A 22,663-nucleotide genomic window follows, 5' to 3' on the forward strand; every position below is an offset into this window, starting at 1 on the left:
ACTACCAAATACAGCCTACAGAAAAGTTTTATTTGGTTAGCACTTTTTCTTAACCCATTTCAATGCCTTTAGATGAGGAATGCACTCTACTAATTGCCACAGGCCCTACCACATTCTCTCATTTTACACAGACTGCTTCTTCCAGTTCATTTCCATTAACTGAGTGCCATCTATATGCAATGAAGTTTCATCACTGAATTAGAAAATCTCTAAGATTTTATAGAGTTATCATGAGCATTAATTCTACCTTCTCTATTTAGTTTTTACATAACCATTTGTCTATTAGAAAGTCCAGACTAGGGATTCACAAAATTATTTATACTCTTTCACAACCAGAAAGAGCCTTAATGATTATCTAGCAAAATTGAACCCTTTTGTATTACATAGATGAAAAGACTGAGGCCAAACTGCTTAAGTTGCTTGCTCAGAGCTTCCCAGTATAGTCAGTGCAGGACAATTTAAGCTGACAAACATTAACAAAATATTCACTTTGTGCAAGACCATAACCTGGAGCTACAAAGAGAAACAAGAACTGTTGCTACTTCTCCAGGGTATACCGCTAGTAAAGGGCACAGACACATTAACATGAAGTCCCTATTTAAGAGGCACATGCTAAAAGGAGGGATTAATTTGTTTCCTTTTTAGTGGGATCTGAGAAACCTCCTAAGGAAACATTTGAACAGGGTTTAAATAATTAGAACTCATATTATAGACAAGAAGTGAAGGGACAGCATGAAAAAGCCAAGAAGGAAATAAATGGACAGCATATTCAACAAAAGTAAGTAAATCAGCATAGCTGGCGTGGAATGATAAAAAATAATCTGAAAAAGCAAAGCATAAACAAATTCTAAGGGGCAGTGCCTCCTATTTTCTTCTTTAGCCTACTGACCCAAACACCGAGAACAGAGCTAAATATAATGGGAACACATTAATAATTTATAATGAATAAAACAGTAATGGCAGACAGAATCTAAGGTGGGATTGTTATATGTCATGCACTATACTAAACACTTCATATGCACTACCTCCTTTAATTCTCATTCAAAAATCAATGACATAGGTACTAATATTACTCTCATAGCATATAAGTACTAAAACTCAAAAAGGATAGTTTTTCCAAAATCACACCGCTTAAAAAGTGGATTCACACCCAACTTATCTGTCTCTCCAAAGCCTATGAACTAAACCAAGATAAATTCCAACAAATGCACCGATCAGACAATTTACAATCAGATTATCAATCTCCAAATATCAATAGCTGTACTGCAGAAGAGGGACAAGGAGAAGGTGACAGAGAAAGGCTCCTTGCCAGGGCCGATTTAACTGCATTCCCTAACCTTAAAAACGCTTCCGTCCTGAGGTCTAAGAATGTTCTGGAGAAGACAGTATAAAGCTTTAAAACTTCCTATGACCGGGGGAACCTTATTTTACTTTGGGGAACTTCAAGTTCCTTGTCTGAAAAATGGTAGAGCAATACCTACACTATACTGGATGTTATGAGAATGAGATAATGCATATAAAGCGTTTAACACAATTCCAGGCACGTCGTAAAGCTCAGTTGTCTACAACACAGTCCCTGCTCATGTAATCAAGTAACTAGAGGGGGAACTAGAAAAGTTGGAGGCTCCCAACACGGTTTGGGAGAGTATAACCATATTCGGAGACTGTTTGGAAAAGAGATCCAAAATATCCTTTGAGTGATAGGTTACCCTGATTCCCTCAGGGCCATGCAATACGGCGGCGGCGGAACGACGGAGTAACCAAGCAGAGACTGACCGTTCTGTTCCCCTCCACAGCCCCAGAGCCTAAGGCAGAGGGCGGCACAGGGGCTCAGTAACTGACAAACTTGCAAAGAGGCCTCCAGCCCTCTGCAACTCCGAGGCGAAAGACTTACCCTAAGGCCAGCTTCCCCCTCAGATTCTGCATCCATAATGCACCTGAAACATCAACACAAGCCGTCAGCTGAGCCCACCTCCACTCCCTTCTGCCTCCCCTAAACCTCTAACAGATCCCTACCCAAACGTTCCAGTCTTGCCGCCGCCATCTTTCTCCCTCCCTCTACGGAAGCCTCCGAGTTCCTGGGCTGCCTGGACTAGGCGAGTGCGCAAGTCTCAGGCTGCGCTCCCCTGCAGGAGACCCAGCAGTATTTACACCCGCGATGTTGTCATGGAGACCGCGAACGCGCTGCCTGCACTTCAGATGTGATCCGGCCAGCTTTGCCTGGGAATGAATGACTTTAATAAAGGCCGAAAACTAGTGAGTTTCCGGAAACTCATCAGGATCCCGAGAAATTGAGAAACTTCACCTCACAAACGTTCTGAAAGGATTAGAAAAAACAGAGACCGTGAACAAGCCACCTAACGTGGGTGGGCCTCAGTTTTCGTGTCAGAGAAACAGAAATAACGATCCCTACCGCAGAGGCTTGCTGTAAAAATCACGAGATCATGTGGAAAGCTCTTTTAAAGAAAAAACAGCTCAAATACGAAGTATGATGTCCTAATCCCTGTTAATCTCCAGGTTGGCCTCCAAGAGATAAATTAATATACATCAGGAATTTGCTATCATATATGCCCGGCAGGCATTTCACTAAATCCCAAGTATTCCTCACAGCAATCCAACAAGGCATGCATTATCATCTTCCTTCTCCAATGAGGAAACAGATTCGTTTAGGGTGAATTCAGATAACTGGCAAAATCACTAATTCAGTGTAGGACTGGATGCCTCGGAAGTTAGTGCCCCTACCCACAACCAAATATATGTTTGACCTCTCTGTATTAGAATAGATATTTCAGGTTTCGTTCGCTACAGATGCAGGAGTGCCACGTACGCTACGCAAACAAGCAACACAGGGGCAGGAGAGTGTAAACGCAGAATCTGAAATTTCCATTCCTTTTCCTCCACAGCAGTCCCTTTCACAGAGTTGGCAATCAACGAGGCTCTTCTACTCCTCCTTGGATACCAGGACAGTTGCAGCCAGTTGCAGAATTTCCAGCCAGTTGCAGAATCTCCTCCTTTCCTTTCAGATTTCTGATTCGAACTTTTATCTTTTTGCTACCTGGCTTGCTGTAGGTATCTTTAAAGAATCTCCAGAGTTAGCAAAGTGCCCAGAGCGTTCAAAAATACTTGACGGGATAGAGTTGAACAGGTCCAAAAAGTAAAGCTGCTGTGCGGGGAGGTGACTCCGCTAGACTAACCCTTTAATTATGTGCCTTGCTGTAGGAGGTGAAAATGCCTAACCCCCAGGCTGGACTGTGGCAGCACCAGACCTTCCGGCCCCGGGCGGGGCTGCGGGGCAGAGCGCCAGGCTCGCGTCAGCGTTCTTCCCAGCCCGGGGGCTGCGGGAGCGGAGCGCGCGGTGCCGCCTGGGCCTCGGCGCGCGCCGTAGCGGCGGGCCCGGCGAGGCGGGGCTCCGAGCCAACCCCGCCCCCTTCCCGGCTACAGCGTGGGGTTGCTATCGGTCTGCGCCTGTGGCTCGTTCGTCTTTTCCCAGTGGCCTGTGATCATGGGGCAGGAGCCGCGCACGCTGCCGCCCTCTCCTAACTGGTACTGCGCCCGATGCAGTGATGCCGTGCCTGGGGGCCTCTTCGGCTTCGCGGCGCGGACCTCCGTTTTCCTTGTCCGCGTGGGCCCGGGCGCCGGCGCGATCCCTGGGACGCCCCCATTTCGAGGTAACTCCCCACCTCTGGGCCCCCTCCTTCCTGCCCTTCTTGGGTTCGCCAGAGGCGCTAAGTGGGTTTTTCTAGCTACCCTTCTCTACAGATGGGGAAACTTGAGGCCCAGGTAGGCAGAAAGATCTCTCACAGTCACTAAGCTTAGTTGCGTCCGCATCTCCAAGATTGAGCTACACCACGCTGTGGCTGAGCAGTCCCGCCTCCTGGTGCTCTCACGTCGGACCTCTCACTCCCTGAAGTTATCCCTATCTAGACCCAGGCATTTATAACATGTGTGGCCTCCCTCCCCCTACGCAGCGCGCGCCGGCCCCCTAGAAGCCTTTCTGGGTTTAAGGGGCTGCCTACAGCGCCAGGCCCTACGCAAGATCCTGCAAATACAGAATACTCGTTGCTGTAAGATTAATGTGTTGAGCCAGATGCTTTCGGGCTCCAAACTAGATTTTGATCATGCCCTGGGATGTGGCAAGCCAGGTATTTCTTCTTTCCCAAATGACCTCTGGCCAGATCTAAATAAGAATCACTTTTACATTCTTCATTTGAGCCACTCCTCAGCCTGTGAACGGTCAGCATCAAGGGATAGCAACAGCATTTTACGGTTGAAAAGAGTGAGACTCAAGGAGATAAAATGGGCTGAAGTCTTGTGGCAGAGCCAGAACCAGCACTTGGGATTTCTGATTGTGAGTGCCTGGATATTTTTGTTATACCACGGGATAAGTGAGGTCCCACCCCACCCATCTAACAACAGAATGATTCTGCCAGGAATCTCAGGTAGCACTCTAACCTGGAATCTGGTTTTGCTTGAAGTCATAGGGGAATTGGTGGGACACACCGAAAGGGTCTCTGGCTTCACGTTTTCACATCACCCGGGTCAATACAACCTCTGTGCCACGAGCTCTGATGATGGGACTGTGAAAATCTGGGATGTAGAGACAAAAGCAGTTGTGACAGAGCATGCACTCCATCAGGTACCATGGCTTACTGCTTTCTCAGACCGTTATTAGATATCTGTGCTGAGGGTTCTTTTGTTTCAAGTATGCTAGCTCATCTGTTAATTTTCATGATAATGTTTATTAGTTGGATGAGAATAAGATGCCTCAAAACTTTTTTGGAAGGAGATAACATATAAACCAGAGGTCAGCAAACTACAGTGTGCTGCCTGTTTTTGCAGATTGTTTTATTGGAATGCTACCACAGTCAATTCATTTAAGTATTGGCTGCTTGCATGCTACAAGGCAGACTTGGGTAGTTGCACTAGAGACAGTATGGCCCACAAATCAAAAAATATCTACTCTCTGGTTCTGTCCATGAAAAAGACTCCTAATATAAACTGTAAATGAGTGAATAAAACTTGTTTCTAAACCAGATGATTACTTGATAAACCTGCCTTTTCAGAGAGTGTAGAAAAGGAGAAGACTCACTTAATCTTAGTAAGAACTTTGCATTAAGCTATTAAAGGAAGAAATGGTTTTAATGGTTCCTTGATCCTTAGGAGCTTAAATTCTACCATTTGGTTAATGTACTCTTGGCATACAAGTGGCACTAACACTAATTAAGTACCCCTCAACGTGCCTAGTATAGTACAGGTTTAAAATGAGGTAAAAATTCAGCATTGACAAATGAGAAGCAAATGTGTGTGTTTGTTTTGTTTTAAAGCATACAATATCAGCATTGCACTGGTCTCCTCAAGTAAAGGATTTAATAGTATCTGGAGATGAAAAAGGAGTAGTTTTCTGTTACTGGCTTAACAGAAATGACAGCCAGCACCTCTTTATAGAACCCAGGACAATTTTCTGTCTTACTTGCTCACCTCATCATGAAGATTTAGTAGCCATTGGGTAAGTACTATCCCCTCTGTATTGGTAATTTATTTTTGTTAATGAGCATATTTTGCATTTGCTTTATCTTTTCCTGTCCCTTTATTCTTCAAAGGAAATGATTTATAGGTATTAACCACTCCTTGGGCCCTTGGTAGCCTTTATTCCTATGACTTCCAGGTCCTCGCTATCTCTCTGCCTTTTTATTTCCTTAGTTTCTTCGATAATGTACTTTGCTCATTCTTCATATCTGATTTCTTCAGTCAGCCTCCAAATGTAGGAAATACCCTCTTTCCCCTTTTTCTCCCTCAGTACTCAGGCTTGGAGATAACATTTACTCCCGGAGTGTCAGAGGACTCCGTTCTGTCCTGGTTCTCAGCCCTCCCTCTGGATTGGGAGAGTGTTTTGGCATTGGGCTCTGCCTCCACCTTGATCAATCACCAAGGTTGTTTCACATGAACTGCCTTGAGCAGGCACCCCCTTTTCCCTCACCACTCCATTTACCTCTATCCCAAAGATGTCCTTTCACACTAGTTTGAACACATGACATAAGCACTAGAGTGTCGGAGGACAAAGTATGGCGGGAGTGGACTCACGAGACTGAAGGTACAGTAGCAAAGGTACACGTGGAGACAGCAAACTTTTGTTTGTTGAACAAATGTGCGTAGACATGAAGCCAGAGGAGGTATGTGGCAGTTAAGGGAATATTAAATGGAAAATAATAAGGGCATGTTTTTATGCTGATGGAAATGAGGCAGAAGAGGGAGAGCTGAATACACGGAAAATGTAGTAAATACAGGAGTGATGTTGAGAAGTCAAGAGGGGACTGGATCCAGATCACAAGTAGAAAGGATAAGTGAGAACATGGAAATAGGGCAGGTGAGTTTGGAGATCTGGTTGGAAGAGGAGGGTGTTTCATCCTCCTGGCTTCTGCTTTTCTCCGTGAGGCATAAATCAGAAGGTGGAGTCAGGTTCAGAGTGGGGCTGAAAGCGTGCAGAAAGATGTGAAAATAGTCCTCTCAGAGAATAGGAAAATGAGCTTACTGAGAGAGAATGTAGGACGAATGGTCCCTATTAAGTGCCAGGCTATGGATCAAAGTTATGAATTCAAAGTAAACTATTCAAGCTGATTGAGAAAGACTTAATTGAGATTAAGAAATTGATTGAGAAAGCTTAATAGTGAAATGGAAGGGATCTGTGCATGCATGCATTGGTGACCTGCTAGGTGAAGTGGCAGCAGTGTTGCACTGGGGCACTAGAGAGGGAGCAGAAAAGGTGGCAGGTGTGGATCAGAGAAGGTTGAATCAGACCAACCTTGAAAGATGAGCAAGAATTCACGAGAAGAAATCTTTCAGGTATTAGGAACTGCATAGACACAGGATTGAATCAGAATGATTTGTTTCTGGAGGATCTTCAAAATGGTGATCCTTCCCTAAAGGGCTGATTAAAATTGCAGGACAGCTTGGTTACTGGACTGTAAGGTTGCATAACTTGAAGGTTTTCAAAGTCTGTGTCTGCAAAGACCGATAACAGTCTATGATTTTTTTTTTTTTAATAAAGCTGTAATAGGGGAAACGTTTCTAATAAAAGAAAAATAAGTAGAGCTGGAATGTGTTTTTCCCTGTAGGATTGTCTAGTATGTAGGAAATGTAAATAGGTACACCCGCTTTGGAGAGCAGTGTTGCACATTCTAGTAAAGCAAAGGTGTACACATCTTAACATCCTGGCAGTTCCATTACTAGGCATCAAATCTGAAATTGTCTTAAGTGTGCATAAGATTATTAATGTCATTTTTTTGTTTGTAATAGCAAAAAACGGAAGCCCTTCAAAAGGGAAAATGAATAAACTTGTGCTGTCTTCATCAAGGGAGTGCTATCCAATAGTACAAATGACTGACCAGGAACTAGAGTTACATGCTTCAACATGGATGACTCACTAACAGTGAGTGAAAAAAAAACAATCTACAGAAAAACAGACCTCATGATACCATTTCTATGAAGTTTTAAAACCTACAAAATCATCTTCTGTCATCTTTAGGAATCTATGCAAAGAAAGGCTAGGAATGTTGGAACACAGAATTCACCAATATCAGTTTACCTCTGGGAAAGAGAGGGAAAGAGGTTTGATTGGGGTGGGACGTACAAAGGATTTCAACTATATTGGTAATTGGGTGTATTCTTTTCTTAAGCTGGTTCTTCGGTATTCTTTATGTGTGTGAAAAAACTATAAGAATTTCTCAGCTTCCTCTGAATTCAAAAATGATAGTCTTGAAATACCCAGATCTAGAAGCTACAGTACTGCAGCTTTTGTTAAGTTCATAGTTAGAGAAATAGGATCACGTATTTAAAAAGGGCCGGGGAATAGGTTTAAGTGCGGTAGGTCAAATTCATCTGGAATTAGAGGGATTGCTGGGCCCCCAAAATAACCATTCTTCTGTAAGTTCCCTTCAAACACAAGCATGCTTTACACCTTGAGCTTGCTGCCAGGCAGTGTATGCAGTATTACTTAGTGCCAAGAGCTTGATTGGAGAGGTGGGGCACAAATGTGTCAGGACCACCAGGAAACAGAAAGTGAACACTTTGGAAAAAAGGACAAAACAAGATTCTTTCTTTCTTCCCTTCCCTCTTCCTCCAAACACACTTACCTTTTAGAAATGTAGAGTGATAACTCTTAAGTCAGAATGTTTACTGTTCTGTCTTCATTTTCCAGTAATATTTCTAACTCTTGTTTTTTAGCTACAAGGATGGCATAGTGGTTATAATTGACATCAGTAAGAAAGGAGAAGTTATTCACAGGCTTCGAGGCCACGATGATGAGATTCACTCCATAGCCTGGTGTCCCCTGCCTGGCGAAGATTGTTTATCCATAAGTCAAGAGGAAAATTCAGGTAGAGATGATTTAAGATCTAAAGAACAATGTGGATAAAACTGTATCATTTGAATTACATTTAAAACTTTAGCTCTTACAGATCAGATCTATAAATGTAATATCTAAGTTTTAGGATCCCTTGAAAACTAGTTTTTCTTTTGACAAGTTCATGTTTCATGTAAATTAAAAACAAAATTACCATCTCTACCCTAGAAGAACCTGCAATTCCCAATGGTAAAGTCACAGCACAAACTCCAGTAACAAAAGGCTGCTACTTAGCCACTGGAAGCAAAGATCAGACCATTCGAATCTGGAGCTGCTCTAGAGGCCGAGGTAAGATTCATGTTTGGTGTTTCTTTTGTGATATAACCTATAGTGACTGGTAGAAGTAGAAACTTTTTTATTGTGTCTTGTTATCCTAAGAGTGTGTCATCAGCTAGAAGGCAGTTCTTTACTTTTCTATCCAGAAAGTTACTTCACTAGTTTAGCCTGGGCTAGAACTCCCTGTGCTCTGAACATCTGACTTTGGTTTTGGACCAAAGAGGGTTTCTGATGCGTTCATAGAAGGGTCATCATTTGTCACGGAAGGCAAGATGTTGGTTATAAGGATAGGAATGTTGGAACTTGGCAAGGCCTGAATCAGAGGATTGGGAAAGATCTCTAGAGCTAAAGGGTTTTTTTTTTTATTTTTTTATTTTTTTTTTTATTTTTTATTTTTTTGTTAACATTTTATTTATTTTTGAGACAGGGAAAGACAGAGCATGAACGGGGGAGGGTCAGAGAGAGGGAGACACAGAATCTGAAACAGGCTCCAGGCTCTGAGCTGTCAGCACAGAGCCCGACGCGGGGCTCGAACTCACTGACCGTGAGATCACGACCTGAGCTGAAGTCGGCCGCTTAACCGACTGAGCCACCCAGGCGCCCCTAGAGCTAAAGGTTTTAATACACAAATGCAGAATAATACGTACCCAGTGTAGAAGCGCATGTTTAAATGTTAAAGTTCATTTTATCCAAATTTCAGGGACCCTCAGTCATTCGGCTTTCCCAGGCTTGTCTCTTTGAACAGAACGTTTGCCTTCAATTTAGAAATTGAGAGGAACTCCAAGCAAAGTGGATGTTACACTTATAATAAAACTCTAGCCTTTGTCTTTATAGCAGTCTTCTTTCTCTATATGCTTTAGTGCATATAAAGCAAATAGCATAGTGCTTGGCCATAATTCTAACATAGTCAGTGGTAACTAATACAATAATTTTGGAAAATGGAATTTTTTTAAAGAATTTTGGACTGCTTTTGGAGATACTAGGGCTGATACTCCCAGGTGGGACAACATAAGGCCCAGGATCCCTCCAGAAGGGTAACTTCTAAACCTTGTTAGATTTCTTGCCACTCTCCCCTGCCAACTTTGGAGAATCTGGAGTTGTGTTACTACCTGGGTTCACAATTCCAGTTGAAACCCCATTTTCCCAAACAGACAATATTAATGTGTGCTCAGGTTGCCAGGATAGCCTATAAAAAGTTTGTTTTACCTGAATTAGACAAGTATTAAAACTATGTGTAATAACGTTTCCATGAGAAAATGAGGTCTGCATTCTAAGTAACCAAACTAACAAACTTTTAAACTGTACTGTGAACTGCTGGGGACTTTGCACGTGTGTTTTCACCGACTTGAGCACCCACCGACTTTCTTTCAATCTGCAGGGGTGATGGTTTTGAAATTGCCCTTTCTGAAGAGAAGAGGAGGGGGTATAGACCCAACTATTAAAGAACGCCTTTGGTTGACACTGCATTGGCCCAAGGATCAACCAACACAGCTGGTATCCAGCTGTTTTGGGTAAGTTTTTCTGGTCATGCCCTCTCTGACATATTTTGTTTTCCTCTCTAGCTTCTTGAGGAATTCCTAGGCTCCTCTTTCTAGACATAGAAGATGGAAAAGGCAAGGGCTAAGGCTTATACTGTGACAGGCCATTTGTAATGGAAAAATCATGGGACAGATACCTGTGTTGTCTACTTACAGTGCTGAAAAAATACCAAATAAGTATAGCCTGGTAATTAAGAGCATGGACTCCAAAGTCAGACCAAATTGCATTTCCAGATCAGTCTCTTACCTTCTATGTGTTCATGAGTGTGACCCTTCGAACTTCAATTACCTCATGTGTAAAAGAGGGAGCTTAGAGAATTCCCATCTCTTTGGATGATTATAGCCATTCATTGAACAGAATTTAGTGAGTACTAGCTTCTAGTTGTTTGAGGTAATAAGTGAATTTAGCAGATAAAGGCCCTGATTTCAAATGAAATGGTACAGGGAAAGCAGATAAAAATCCCCCCCTAAAATGCTGGTCATGGCCCTACTCTCCCACACCATCCCAAAAAAGAGTATAGTATGTGTTTAAGCTTTGGGGCTGTGCAAATTATGGTGGCATTTTACTATTAAAACTGTTAGGAAAATCTGTTCCAGAGGAAGTGCAGCACATTGACGGGGTTCAAAATAAGGTAAGAACCAGAGTTGCTCTGTCTCCAGCAACTAGGTTCCCTTCCCCATACACAGTGACACCTTGTTTTTGTGTGTTCTTTCTGAGCTGTTCTGTGCACATTTCAGAATATGCAATTTTTTTCTCCTTAAAAGAACAACTGATAGAAATTATTTGGCAACTGAGGGCCCACACTCTCCCCACATCTCTTGTTTCCAGATTGCTTGTGAAAGAGAACTAGTGCTTGTTTTTCCTCACAGAGGTGAGCTGTTGCTGTGGGATCTCACTCAGTCCTGGAGACGGAAATATACCCTCTTTAGTGCTTCATCAGAAGGGCAGAATCATTCAAGAATTGTGTTTAACTTATGCCCTTTACAAACGGAGGACGACAAACAGCTGCTGCTTTCCACATCAATGGATAGAGATGTAAGCACTGCTTAGTTTGCATTCACCATTGTAGGGCCCGTGATTTAGGAATTGGATAGGATCAGAGGGCTTTTCAAACCATCCATCAGTTCTCACGCCCCGCCTTACACCCCCATGCCCAGCCCAATCTCAGAGTTACTGTTACTGTTACTGACCAGAGCTAACTGTGGGAACAGCAGAGAGTTAGGGGAAAGGTGAGAAACCACCAAGATGCCTTTTTGTTAGAGCAGCTATGGTGAAAGATCGTAGATGTGTCCAGGGAAGGATGTATGAGACCATCATGCTTTGGCTTTAAAATATTCTTGTCTATAGTTAAGGTAGCAGAACCATCTGCTCTTGATGAAATCTCCAAGAGAGAATTGGCTATATTTAAGAATCTGTGACTTCATTGTTTTGCAGTTAGGCTAGGCTTATTTGATAGACTTTGTTTTCTCCCAAACCTCTCTGTTAAATGAGTGAAGATTAAAAATGTAGCATTCCTCCTTCCCCTGGGGATAAGATATTTTGCTTTTTGAGATAGCCCCTCTCATTTTCCCACTGTCCTGAGACCATCTTCATTCTTAGTTAGGATTTGCTAAATGAGATTACCAATGCTATAGTACAGTACAGTGGAAAGGCTGCTGGACTCTGGGAAATGAGCGGCCTGTATCTGGTTTTATTCATTTACCCTGAATTCACTTAACATCTCTGGGAATAAATATATTCTAAGATCCCTTTGGGCCTACAATTTATTACTTTTTCTTTTCCTAAGAGATACTTCCTAAGAGAACTGATACTTTTCCTACTACCTATTAGAATAAATTATATTTGTATATTATAATATATATTCTTTATATGTTATTATTATATATTCTTTATATTACCCATTCTTTGAGTCCATCCTGTTTGAGATGTTGATTCTTTTTCCTGTTTTTCTGATTTTTTTTTTTTTTTTTTTTTTTTTTTTTTTTAACATTTAAACCCTAACCCTGGATATTTTTAGGTAAAATGTTGGGACATGGCCACCCTAGAGTGCTGCTGGTCCCTGCCTTCCCTTGGTGGATTTGCCTACAGCCTGGCTTTCTCTCCTGTGGACATGGGCTGTTTGGCCATAGGTGTTGGAGATGGTATGATCCGCGTATGGAATACACTCTCCATAAAGAACAACTATGATGTGAAAAATTTTTGGCAGGGGGTCAAGTCCAAGGTTACAGCGGTAAGGATGATTTCTTTGAGCTCTCTTGAACTTTTTTTCAAATAAGTAGTTGTTTTAGTAAGAAATTTGGAATAACCTGCATGTGCACTCACAGAAAATACATAAAGTTATAAACACATAATAAACAGTATCACACTATTAAAAATGATAATGTGGCTCTTTATTTGATGTGGAAAGATGTTGATGATTCATGAAAAATGAAAATTACAAAACATGGAATGCAGGTTACACAACAATATGTATAATTTTTTTGTTTTTCTCCAAAGTGATACCTCTGTTGTGGCTCTTTAGTCTAAAAGCAGTAAATGTTTGTGGTTAAAAAGAAGACCATACAGAATTGTCATATCACTATATTGTTCACCTAAAACTAATACAACATTGTATGTCAATTATACTTTAGTAAAAAAAAAAAAAAAAATTGTACCAATTAAAAGGGAAAAAAAGAAAACCAAACAGTATAGGAGTGTAGGAAGCAAAATATTTTCCTACTCTCCACTCCATGCTCCCACTTTCATTATCCAGAGAAGCACTGTTGACAACCTGTGATATATCTTTCCAAATTTTATTATTAACAGGATCTTATTTTCTAAACTATTCTGGAATCTTTTATCCCCACTCGACAGTGTTTCATACACATCATTTAAATATTTGAGCCTATTTTTTTTTCAACTGTATATATTTAACTTTATTCATAAAAAATATCTGGCAAGATATAAAATGGGCAGTGCGGTGTTTTGAACAAGTGAGATGACCCGTGACTTTCACATTGTTTTTAATACTTTGTTTCTTTTAAATGAGAATTTGTTACTTTTTAAATTAGGAGACACCAAGAGCGTGAAAGTGTTCCATTTGGATGCTCAAAAGATAACCTAAGGGCTCCCTTAACAGTATGCCGCTTCCCTCATGTTTTCTAGCTGTGCTGGCACCCAACCAAGGAAGGCTGTTTAGCTTTTGGAACTGATGATGGAAAAGTGGGATTGTATGACACCTACTCCAACAAGTAAGAAATAAAAGATTGTTTAGCCCATTGGCCATAATGTAGATGATGGAGTTAATTTTGATTCATAAACCTGGGTATACGTCGGAATTGGCCTGGGAAACATCTTTCAGATTCTGGCTCTGAGTCTGAGGCTTACAGCTTGGAATTTGATTTTTAAAAAATGTTTTCAGGTGGTGGTTCAGCCTGTCTGACCTATGGTTACCACTAAAATAAACCATTGGTTTATTTTTTCCCTCAGCTTTTCTTAACAAAAGTTTTCAGGCATCCATGAACATTGAAAGCGTAGTACAGAGAACATCTCTGCCTTCCATCTAGATTCACCAACTGTTAACAGTTTGCCATACTTGCCTTATTTTTGCACACTTAAAATTAACAGTAATTCTGTAATATCTAATATCCAGTCGATGTACAGATTTCCTCAATTGAGCCAAAAATGCTTTTCCTAGCTATTTTTTTCTTTTTCAAATCCATTTTTAGTTTGGGTTCACACACTGCATTTTGTTAGGTCTCTTTAGTCTCTCTTATTCTAGAATACCACCCCCCACTTCTTTCATAACATTTGCCTTTTCAGTTTGAAGATTCTGGGTAAGTTTTTTTGTAGAATATTTTACATTTTGGTCTTTGTGTTGACTTCTAACTCATTTCAGTATTCCTTATATGTCCTGTAAACTAGAAGTTATGTATTGAGCTTCATCGTCCATTCTGGTTGTCCTTAGCCAAGGGGACTACTGGGATATGCTGTCAGTGTAAAATGCGTGCCAGAGTTCAGAGATAGTCCCTCCCCCGCCTCCAAATTAAAATGTCTCAGTAATTATTTTGATTATATTTTAAAAGATAATACTTCTGTATATTGAGCTAAATAAAATACATTATTAAAATTGAATTTCACTTATTTCTTTTGCTTCTGTTAATGTGGCTACAAGAAAGTTTTAAGATGCCTATGTGGTTCATACATAAAACTCACATTATGCAACTGTTGAACACAGTTAACCTAGATGCTTGAGTAGATTCCATACCTGCACCGTTCAGTTTGATAGCCACATGTAGCTATTTACAGTTAAAAGAACTAAAATTTAATAAAATGAGAAGTTCAGTTCCTTGGTCTCATGAGCCACATTTCAAGTGCACAAGGCCCAGTGCTTACTGAGCAGCACTGTTCTAGACCAGGGATTGGGGAGCCATGGCTCATGAATTAAGAATGGTTCTACCTTTTTAAGTTATTCGGAAAATATTAAAGAATATTTCATCACATGAAAATTAAATAAAATTCAGATTTCAGTGTCCATAAACAAAGCTCTTATTGGAACCCAGCCACACTCATTTGTTTACACCTTATCGGAGCCTGCTTTCACACTACCAGAGCAGGGTGGGGGAGTTATGACAGAGACCTCAAGGCTCAAAAAGCCTTAGATATTTACTGTCTGTCCTTGTACAGGGTAAGTTTGCCTACCTGTTCCAGATCATTCATTTCTAAGTAAGAATTATTTACTATACTCAGAGTTAACCTTTTTAGATGCAATTTTGAGGTACACATGTGAACCTACATGCACTTAGTTACCTGCATTCTTTCGTTCTGCAGCTGGTAAACTCCACTTTCAATTCTCAAAAAATAATACACTATTGCAAAGAGGCATGTAAGAAAATAAAACTATATGTCATCACAAAACCGACTAATTCTATGAAATTACTATCTTCTGGTTATTATGAGGTGTGTAGTAGAAGGAAGGGTGCTGCCCTAGATACACTGTTAGGCATTCAGCCACAGATACTTATTCTGTTTCTTTCAGCCCAGAGAAATTGGGGTTTATTGTCTAGAATGACAACAACAAATGTGTCAGAAACATAGAAATAAATAAGTCAGCAGCTAGTTTTGTCATAGGTTCTGGATTCCTGGAATTCTCAAATCCTACAAAGAATACAGTTTACAGTAAAGGTAACAGCCACACTGCCCATTACTGACACCTCACATGTCATTAATCACCACAGCCTTCAAAATTACCCTCAAGAGCAAGTTTTCTTACAAAAACTTTAAAACTGAACTATTCTAAAATCTTGTCTTAGTTTAAGAATATGATATTAATGACAGGGTAAGCCTAAAATGACTTCTAGTCTTTTATCTGAAGGTGAGATGGGTTATATTTATATGATGACTGTATATGCTTAGCAGTAACCTTAGTTCTGGGCTGACTAGTTTGCATTTTCTGCCTTGTTCAGTATTTCTTCAGTTGTGATAGCCTTTACAGTGCTTATAACTACAGTAATATTAGAATACGTGACATTTAAGTAAAGTGGGCAACTCGGAGAGACGGGGGGGGGAGGGAAATTATTACAAACTGGCCAGATTTGGGGGGGGGATAATATTTTTTTCTGGGTAAAGTGTGTTTGGGACTTTATCATTTTGGTAGTAGATATCATTACATGGTATATTATTGAAGTGTTTGCTTCTCTACAATCAGCTATTTGGAGAAGGATGCTGTTAAATTGCTTTTCTCTAACATCAGCAACTAATAAGGGAGCTTTTAGAAAAAGATGGGTCTGTTTTCCACTGTGTCTTCTGTTTAAATCTTTCTTTGTAATCCCCCTTCCCTCCAGACCGCCACAGATTTCCAGCACGTATCATAAGAAGACTGTGTACACTTTAGCCTGGGGGCCACCACTGCCCCCCATTTCACTCGGTGAGTATCTGAGCCATTCTCTAGCAAACATGAGAGTATTCTCTTTCTTTTAATTTAATTGTAAGACACTCAAGCTGGAAAGTTACAAATATTCTAGTGCAGTGACTGCTTATGCAGACTACTGTGTCCCCAGAGGTCCATGAGGGCAGTCATAGCAGGTGATGTTAGAAATCATTCGCCCATATTAAGCATCCCCAAACTCTTAAGCATTATTTGGTCTCTTCTAGCTGAATTTTTCCATTGTGCATGTAGTTGTCTCATGTTGGCTCCTGGTATCCAACCTAAAATTTGTTCACCAAAATTTGCTATCACTTTTTAATTTGATCAGAATTAGAATATTATTTAACTATAGTAATGCAGTAATGATTATCTGTTTTCACCTATAGTTACAGCAAACTTAGAATTCCTGAAATGATCTCTTGTCTTTACTGTATTCTGACCCTTTCCCTCTTCTGGCTGCTCAGCCCTCTCTTTCTTATCCCTAAAGAGATAGGTCTTTCAGAGTATCTTTTAAAATAAGTGTATTCATGGGGTGCTTGGATGGCTCAGCTGGTCTAGCATCTGACTCTTCATTTCAGTTCAGGTCATGATCTCACAGTTCATGGGAGCCCATGTCGGGCTCCACGCTGACAGTACAGAGCCTGCATGGGATTCTCCCTCTGCCCCTCTCCCACTCATGCATGCACTCCCTCCCTCCCTCTCTCTTTCAAAATAAATAAACTTAAAAAAAAAAAAAATCAGTCAGTGTATTCAGATGTTTTTGCGTAACTTTTCTTAACCAGCTATAATGAAACATCTGTCCATTTCCATAGTAATTGCACTACACAGAGAGGATAATGGAAGTCATGAGAACTCAAGCAGCCCTGTAGCTGTAGTTCATTCCTTCATTCATTTAACAACTGTTTACTGGATTCTTGATTTGCACCAGGCATAGTTCTAGCAGTAGTGAAAATGAAACTTGTCCTTACAGAAACCAACAAGAACCAGTGTTTGCTTGTTAACGGTCAACAAGAAGATTGCCATAATACTAAAGAAATCATTGCTCTGAGGACAGCTTGTGACTTCCTATAACTTAAGAGTTAGTCATAGGAAAGCCTGCAGCTCCATATATTTAAATGCCCAAAGAGTAGGGTGCTCATTTCTGAAACAAAAGGCAAATTCTCATAAACACTGAGAACATGTTTTTTGACCCCAGCTTTGGCACCCGTACTATTTGAATGGCAGAAGAGTGTTTAAAGCAGATCTGTTACATTAGAAATACTAGTTTAGATTTAGTGTCTTTTTACTCCTCCCAACAACTATGTTCATATACAAAGAACAGTGACTTTATTCTGGTGTGTTAATATAATTCTTTTAAAACAACTCAGACTATGCTATACTTGTACTGTAGTAACCAGTCGTTAAGCTGCTGAATTGCAAAAATGATAAGCTTTCTTTTCTTACCTCACTTAGGAGGAGAAGGAGACAGACCTTCCCTTACTTTATACAGCTGTGGAGGGGAAGGGATTGTCTTACAGCATAACCCTTGGAAGCTTGGTGGAGAGGCCTATGACATCAACAAACTAATCAGGGACACTAATTCAATCAAAGTGAGTTCTTATGATGTAAAGTCTTCTCCAAGTCTCTACATCTTCTTAGTTTCCCATTTTGCATAATAAATGCCATTATTAAAGATATCCATTATGCTCACTCAGATTTCTTAGATGTTCTTAAGAGCTTCAGTGAATTTGTGATTTATAAAACATAATGTAGAAGTCTTTATACCTGAGTAAAGCAAGGAAGTTAACCACAAAAAAAAAAAAAAAGTTTGTCTCAATTGCCATGGTGATTTATGATAAACTTTCAGATCTTGGATATGAAGCATCCTTTTTAGGCCAGCTACTTACTCCAGAGTGAGACCTTGGTAAAGATAACTATAATATGGTGGCCAAGTGTGGCTAGAAGGTATTTTGCTCAAGACAGAATTGCCATTTTAATTTTCCATTTTTTACTGAAATAATTAACACATTTACACAAAAATAATACAAATAATTCCCTTTTATCCTTGACCCAGATATCCACATTTAATCACTTTTGCCTTACCATTTTATCAACGTCAGAACTGTCTTTTGAAGTGAAATATGTTGAGAGTTCTTTTACTCTTTCAAATGAGTATTTTTGTTGGTGCTCATTATTTTTGAATGGCTACCATAAAAATTACATTTAGTCATAAACTGAATTATTTTTATTGACTATATCCCTTCATTAAATGTCTCAACATTAACATTCAGCAATGAATAAAAGAGACAAAATTCCTGTTCCTAATGAGCTTTTAGTTTTGTGGCAGTTGAATATATATACAAGGAAGGGTGCCTGGCTGGCTCAGTCAGTGGAGTATGCGACTCTTGATTTTGGGGATGTGGTTTCAAGCCCCATATTGGGTGTAGAGATTACTTAAAAGTAAAATCTTTAAAAAAAAAAAAAAAAGAAAAAAGAAAGAAACTTGGAATTCCTTCACGTGAACGGTAGCTGATGAAGCTGTTGGGCATACATGAGGTGGTCTAAAGAGACAAGTAAGAAAACAAGAGGGCCCAGTCAGCCTTGGGGAAAGACCAACCGAGTTATTAAAAAAAGGAACAGGAAAAGGGAAAGGAAAGAGAAAGAGAGGGAGGGAAAAGGAGGGAAGGGTAAGGAGAGGGAAAAGGAAAGGGAAAGGGAAAGGGAAAGGAAGGAAGAAAAGAAATAGAAATAGGAAGAAAACAAGGACATGTGTATGTATGTATATGTATGTATATGTATAGACGTGTGTGTGTGTGTGTATATACATATATATATACATATATGTTACTTATTTTGTTAAGGAGACATGACCCCCACGTTCTTAAATGGACATGTTACACTCTCTGTTGTGGGATAAAAATTAAAAAGTTTATTTTACAAGGTTAGACACTGTAGACATTGGGTATTTACTAGCCTCTCTTTTTTGTCCCAATTAAGGACATTACAATTTGAATATTTGCTCTTAGTAACTCTTTGGCTAATTATGTAGATTATGTACAAGTTGTAAAATTAGAACATTTCAAACTAGGGATTTTTTTTCTCATGCTGTCATTATTGATTTGTAAGACATGCGGAGAGAAGAACAGTGTGCTTTTAGTCAAGATTGGTTTGTTTTGCTTTCTAGTACAAATTGCCTGTACACACAGAGGTCAGCTGGAAAGCAGATGGCAAAATCATGGCCCTTGGCAACGAAGATGGGTATGTGTTTGTTTCTTAAAAAAACACAAATTCAGAAAACTTTGTTTTTGTATGTATTACACATTTGATCAAAAGCTGACTAATGCCATCTATAGTTTTAGTTGGGGTAGCTTAGTTGAATATGATATTCTGATCTGTCCTTAATATCCTTGAATGATCTGGAAGCTCTTTGTATTTTTGAGAATGCAAAATAAGTTGGGTATTTTCAGTCTAAAGAAATGTTTGCCCATTCAGTGTTTCAGCTGTTTTATGCTTCACAAAATGTTGGTCTGCACTGAAATGCATAAATCGTCCTTCATTTTTTTAAACTAAGCCTGGGAAGAAATGGTTTTTAGACCTCACCATGCTCTTTCCAATGTTGATCCTAATTACATAGTCCTAATTTAGCCATTGGCTCATTAATTCTTTTAGCTTTTCCATAGCACCGTTTATTACAAGAGCCTGATAAACACAACTGCTGCCCAGAGATTGATGGGATTTTTTCAAAGCTGAATACATTTGTTTAAAAAAACAACTTTTTGTTTTTGGCTCTCTATAAGAAAGTGACCTCTGCAGTGATAGATAGGGTTATCCTATTCCATTTCACCTTTAGTTGAGTGATGGAATGAGGGAGATACTTGTTTGCATTAGATTGTAATTTGACCATCCATCTTTCTTGTCTCATGGGTTTGTGACTCCAGATCAATAGAAATATTTCAAGTTCCCAACCTGAAACTGATATGTACCATCCAGCAGCATCACAAGCTTGTGAATACCATTAGCTGGCATCATGAGCACGGCAGTCAGCCGGAGCTGAGCTATCTGATGGCCTCTGGGTCCAACAATGCGGTCATTTATGTGCACAACCTGAAGACTGTCATAGGTAACTTTGCTTTCTTACATCCTGGGGCCATATGTGTTCAGCTATTCTGCATTCCAAGTTTTGTACCTTTTTACTTATTTTTTGGTATTAAAATGTTATTGTTGCTTCTGCTTTCAAAAGTAATATATTCATCTTACTTATAATAAGACAAAAATTTCAAACATGACAAAAAGGTTAACTTAAAAAATGAAGTTCCTCCCATAATAACATCCCTCAGTCATAACCAGCATGATGAGTTTGCTGAATGTTTTCTCCAGTTTTTTTTTCAGTATTGTTACTGCTGGGCACCTGGGTGGCTCAGTTGGTTAAACCTCCAATTTTGGCTCAGATCATGATTTCGCAGTTCGTGGGTTCATGCCCCGTGTTGGGCTCTGTGCTGACAGCTCAGAGCCGGGAGCCTTCTTCGGGTTCTGTGTCTCCCTCTCTCCATGCCCCTCCCCTGCTCACGTGTGGTGTCTGTCTCTCTCTCTCTCTCTCTCTCTCTCTCTCTCTCTCTCTCTTAAAAATAAATAAACATTTAAAAAAATTTTTTTAGTAAAATAAAAATAAAAAAAATAATAGAGTATTGTTATTGCTAAGTGGCTCCAAAAAGATTGTGCCAGTTTATACCCTCTTCCTTCAGTGTTTGAGTATTTTACACACACATCCCATTCCCATGTTTGACTATATCTAATTCTCATGGTCCTGTGAGGTAGACTGTGTTAGCCGCATTTTCCTGATGTTTAAATTGAGGCCCAGAGAAGTTAGCTTAACTTCCTAAAGTCCCAAAGCTAGTGTGGAGGGGAGCCTAGATTCAAGCCTGATTGCAGAACCTATGTGTTCTGGTAAGTACTATTCCTGCCTAGCAGGTTGATCTTTTTCACATTTCCATGACTTATTCCTTAAGGAGTCTTTGACCCTGCTCAGCACCCACAAAAACCATAATAGGTGGTTAGAAGAGCCCTTTTTTTTAATACAAAACAAGTGCGATTACTTCTTTCCTAATATGAAGAAATTATAATCTGACATTGTGCTGTTTGAAGAGTAGTGCCAAGTATGTGCTGTGAAAATAGTGAAAACAGTTGACATTTTCATTTTCTCTAGAATTTCCAGTAGTTTTCTGAGAATCCTTATCTGTAACAACAAAAAATGATTCTAGCAGTGGTTCTCTCAAGTTAAAGGCAATATGGAAAACTATTAAAGTATAGACAGATTTTCCTAACAATAAGTAGTAGACAGTGTGTAACTAATGAGCATGATATGTTAGAAAGCTTATCCTGGTCTTTATCATTATTATCGGAATGCCAAGTTAAGCATCCACTTCGGCTGAGGGCATTGATTTAATTCCTCGGAGCAATGCAGATCTTTGTCTACTTTAACACTAATACCTTAGCTTGTTTTTTATTTTTTATCTACTGAATAATAGAACAAGGAAAAAAGTTGGCCAGAATCAATATCCCTTTCAGACTGGGAACTCTCATACTCTTGTTCAAACGTTCAACTGCTATTAACATTTTGTCATATTTGCTTGGTTTTTGTTTTTGTTTTGTTTCATTTTGTTTTGTTTTGTTTTGTTTTTTGCTTTAAATATTTCTTTCAGGGAGAGGACCCCACACTCCTACTCAGTTAAGGGAAGCATTTTTACAGCCTTAAGGTCTTTTATTTTTTTTATATTTACCATGCCATGAATTCATATGGAATGGGTTCCAGCAGCTCAGACTCCTTTCCGCTGGTCCTCACAGAGTGTGCTTCTCTGGGTGCTTCAGTTGAACCCAAGTACCTTTCTCCTTGGCTTCTTTCTTTTTCTGATCATTTTCCTTCACTGCTTCAGGAAGCTATCTTGGCTCTTCGAGTGCTTTATATGCTCAATACATACATTAGTTCTCTTGGCAAGAATCTTGTCCTTGTTTGTTTACAATAATGCCAAAAGCATGCTGGGTAACACCATAGGCTCTTCCAGTTTTGCCATGGTAAAATTTGTGTGGCATTCCTTTTTGAACAGTGCCTATTCCCTTGATGTCCACAGTATCACTTTTCTTGTAGATTAACATGTATGTGGCCAAAGGAACAACTCCAAGTTTTCTAAAAGGCATAGGGAACATACAGCGAGTACCTCTCCTCTTTCCCTTTGTGTTGGTCCTTGTGGCAAATTATTAGAAAATGGCAGTTCTGGCTGAAAGGGATAATTGCTGCTTGGTTCTCTATGTGTCTGTGTATGTACTTTTCCCAAACCTTTTGTGTTGAATGCGTCATTCTCTCCATGTCCCTTAGTATTTGTGTATTTTGTAAGAATAAGGATATTCCCTTACAATCCACAATTCCACTATCAACTTGAGTTAATTTAACAATATACAATGGTTTAATCTATCATCCATATTCTAGTTTTGTTGATTGATCCAATAATATCCTTTATATCTAGAATAGTTTCTCAGCCCTTTTTCATTTTTAAACTGTATTTATTTTTGAG

At 39.7% G+C, this 22,663-nt stretch overlaps 2 protein-coding genes across 2 annotated transcripts in view; one reads left to right on the top strand and one right to left on the bottom strand.

The window, feature by feature from the left end:
- Nucleotides 1-3,280, bottom strand: part of MRPL22 (mitochondrial ribosomal protein L22) — a 35,108-nt gene extending 31,828 nt beyond the window's left edge. The window contains exons 1-2 of the mRNA XM_007077577.3: nucleotides 2,017-3,280; nucleotides 1,895-1,937 (exon numbers count right to left, since the gene is read on the bottom strand). Of these exons, the coding sequence (XP_007077639.1) occupies nucleotides 1,895-1,937; nucleotides 2,017-2,044 (71 nt within the window). The 5' untranslated portion in view covers nucleotides 2,045-3,280. The remainder of the gene's footprint in view (nucleotides 1-1,894; nucleotides 1,938-2,016) is intronic.
- Nucleotides 3,281-3,447: 167 nt separating this feature from the next.
- GEMIN5 (gem nuclear organelle associated protein 5) overlaps nucleotides 3,448-22,663 on the top strand; it is a 39,692-nt gene continuing 20,476 nt past the window's right edge. The window contains exons 1-13 of the mRNA XM_007077576.3: nucleotides 3,448-3,668; nucleotides 4,476-4,636; nucleotides 5,325-5,506; nucleotides 8,221-8,372; nucleotides 8,567-8,686; nucleotides 10,053-10,185; nucleotides 11,083-11,248; nucleotides 12,231-12,443; nucleotides 13,358-13,443; nucleotides 16,036-16,118; nucleotides 17,571-17,707; nucleotides 19,282-19,355; nucleotides 20,036-20,217. Of these exons, the coding sequence (XP_007077638.2) occupies nucleotides 3,503-3,668; nucleotides 4,476-4,636; nucleotides 5,325-5,506; nucleotides 8,221-8,372; nucleotides 8,567-8,686; nucleotides 10,053-10,185; nucleotides 11,083-11,248; nucleotides 12,231-12,443; nucleotides 13,358-13,443; nucleotides 16,036-16,118; nucleotides 17,571-17,707; nucleotides 19,282-19,355; nucleotides 20,036-20,217 (1,855 nt within the window). The 5' untranslated portion in view covers nucleotides 3,448-3,502. The remainder of the gene's footprint in view (nucleotides 3,669-4,475; nucleotides 4,637-5,324; nucleotides 5,507-8,220; nucleotides 8,373-8,566; nucleotides 8,687-10,052; nucleotides 10,186-11,082; nucleotides 11,249-12,230; nucleotides 12,444-13,357; nucleotides 13,444-16,035; nucleotides 16,119-17,570; nucleotides 17,708-19,281; nucleotides 19,356-20,035; nucleotides 20,218-22,663) is intronic.

Source organism: Panthera tigris, chromosome A1 (genome assembly GCF_018350195.1).
Source record: "Panthera tigris isolate Pti1 chromosome A1, P.tigris_Pti1_mat1.1, whole genome shotgun sequence".
Taxonomy (NCBI): domain Eukaryota; kingdom Metazoa; phylum Chordata; class Mammalia; order Carnivora; family Felidae; genus Panthera; species Panthera tigris.